Source organism: Pteropus vampyrus, unplaced genomic scaffold, assembly GCF_000151845.1.
Source record: "Pteropus vampyrus isolate Shadow unplaced genomic scaffold, Pvam_2.0 Scaffold219, whole genome shotgun sequence".
NCBI classification, from domain to species: domain Eukaryota; kingdom Metazoa; phylum Chordata; class Mammalia; order Chiroptera; family Pteropodidae; genus Pteropus; species Pteropus vampyrus.
In genome coordinates this window covers 89386-91374 of record NW_011889000.1, presented here as the reverse complement: position 1 = coordinate 91374, position 1989 = coordinate 89386, and the positions used below count along the sequence as shown (strand labels likewise).

General features: G+C 39.4%; 1 protein-coding gene across 2 annotated transcripts in view; it reads left to right on the top strand.

Annotated features, from left to right (window-relative positions):
* Positions 1 to 1989, top strand: part of RPS6KA5 (ribosomal protein S6 kinase A5) — a 154025-nt gene that overhangs the window by 128184 nt on the left and 23852 nt on the right. For both annotated transcript variants that reach the window (XM_011373178.2, XM_023538354.1), the window contains one exon: positions 929 to 1079. In XM_011373178.2, coding sequence (XP_011371480.2) covers positions 929 to 1079 — 151 coding nt within the window. The remainder of the gene's footprint in view (positions 1 to 928; positions 1080 to 1989) is intronic.

Genomic DNA, 1989 nt, shown 5'->3' with positions numbered 1-1989 from the left:
TTCCTATTTTAATTCACAAGAGGGTATCTTTTTGCAAACTCAAAATAGTAGAGCAACTGTTTCTTTCCATGTATACTGTGGTCAGCTTCTTAATTTTAATCAATTCATTCCATTATTTCTTTCTCATTAAATTACTGATCTGGCTTTTAAGGGGGCAAAGGTACATTGATTAGATCGATTAGATCGATTAGATTGATTTCTTCTGTAACCTTAGAATAAATGCAAATATTTCAGCAAGAACCTTGGTTATCTTAATTGTTAATCTTCTATAATAATGTTGAGCAGGTTTCACTCTGTTTTTTGAGTGCCACTTGTCTTCTAGGGCTTGCCTGCGTATTTCATTGTAGCAGGTAATGAAGCAGATGCTTTCATCCCATGACAAGCCTCCAGCTCTAGTGCTCATTTTCAGATATCAAGTTGAGCCATATCCAAGTGGTTCTGGCTCTCTCTGCCTTCATCCTCCTTCTTTCTGCGTTCCCGCTGGCCCCTTATGTTCGCTGGCACACAGGGAAAGAGATGTGAGGCGGGTATGGTCGGGGTTCTCTTTTGTCCTTTCAAATCTGAGTGCTGAACTCCCTTCCCTAAATTTCTTAAGAGTTATGTCCAGTGTGAAATCTTTGATCATAGCGTCTAGTCCACAGATAGGAAGTCTAATCTAGCCCCAAGCCTTCCTTTTTCTTTTTCTCCAAGTAAATATTTGGGATGGTGGCTTCTTACTAGGATTGAGTTATATTGAAAAATGATCCAGTACTTTTTGTTTCTGCTTATTTAAGTTTCGGAGATTTTATTTCATATTTAAAATTTTTTAAATATTTTTCACACATAATTTACTTCCAAAGTGTGTTGCGCTAACTCGTTATTGGTAAGAACACAGTCACTCTAACGTCATCCTCTGGGTGTTTTAACAGCAAGTTTTATCTGCCTACAGGAGAATATTAAAAAGTGAGCCTCCGTATCCCCAAGAGATGAGTGCTTTAGCTAAAGACCTACTTCAGCGTCTTTTGATGAAAGATCCCAAGAAAAGATTGGGATGTGGCCCACGTGATGCGGATGAAATCAAAGAACATCTCTTTTTTCAGGTGAAATTTATTGAACAGACGTTTTCTGCGCCCTGCCGTTCTCAGAGCACTCAGCGTTCTTAGGGACATGAGTGAACATGGTCCCTTCTGGAGTCCGTTTCCCCCTATTTTCAAGTACATTGCACCTTTTTTAAATGACAAGGACCCTTTTGGAAGGATCATAATTCTACTTTAGAGACGTAAATGGTCTTTTTCTCCCTGAGGCAGGAGTGAGGAGGATCATAACACTCAATTTTCTACATCGTACAGTTAACCCTTGAACAATGGGGGGGTTTGGGACATTGACCCCCCCCGTGCAGTCACAATTCTCAGCATACTTTTGACTCCCCCCAAACCTAACTACAGTCATCCCTTGATATTCTCAAGGGGATTGGTTTCAGGACACACACCCCACCCCACCCCGGGCTACCAAAATCCGAGGATGCTCAAGACCCTTATATAAAATGGTGTAGAACAATGCATGTAGTCGGCCCTCTGCATCCACAGATTCCCAGCCACAGATCCAAAATACTGTTTCAATCCGCGGCTGAGTCCTTGGATGCAAAAACCATGGTTAAGGAGGGCTGACTGTATATTTATTGAAAAAAGATCCACATATAAGTGGACCTGCATAGTTCAAACCTGTGTTCTTCAAGAGTCAGCTGTAATTAGAGTTTCTGAGTATTGGTTTTCATTTATGATACCAAGATTTACACATATGTACTGAGGAGACTTTTACTTTGGTTATATTTTTTTACTTCTCTCTCAATTCAAGAGTCAAAGTGTTACACCTTTTAGATAGTGATTTCATCTCTTCTTTTCCCAGGAGAAATCTTAGAAAGTTAAAAATCTACCTATTTCTTAGTTATGTATTTGTAACACATGGAGAATTACTCATTTATTTTCTTTGTACTTGAGATAGTGCTTTTTT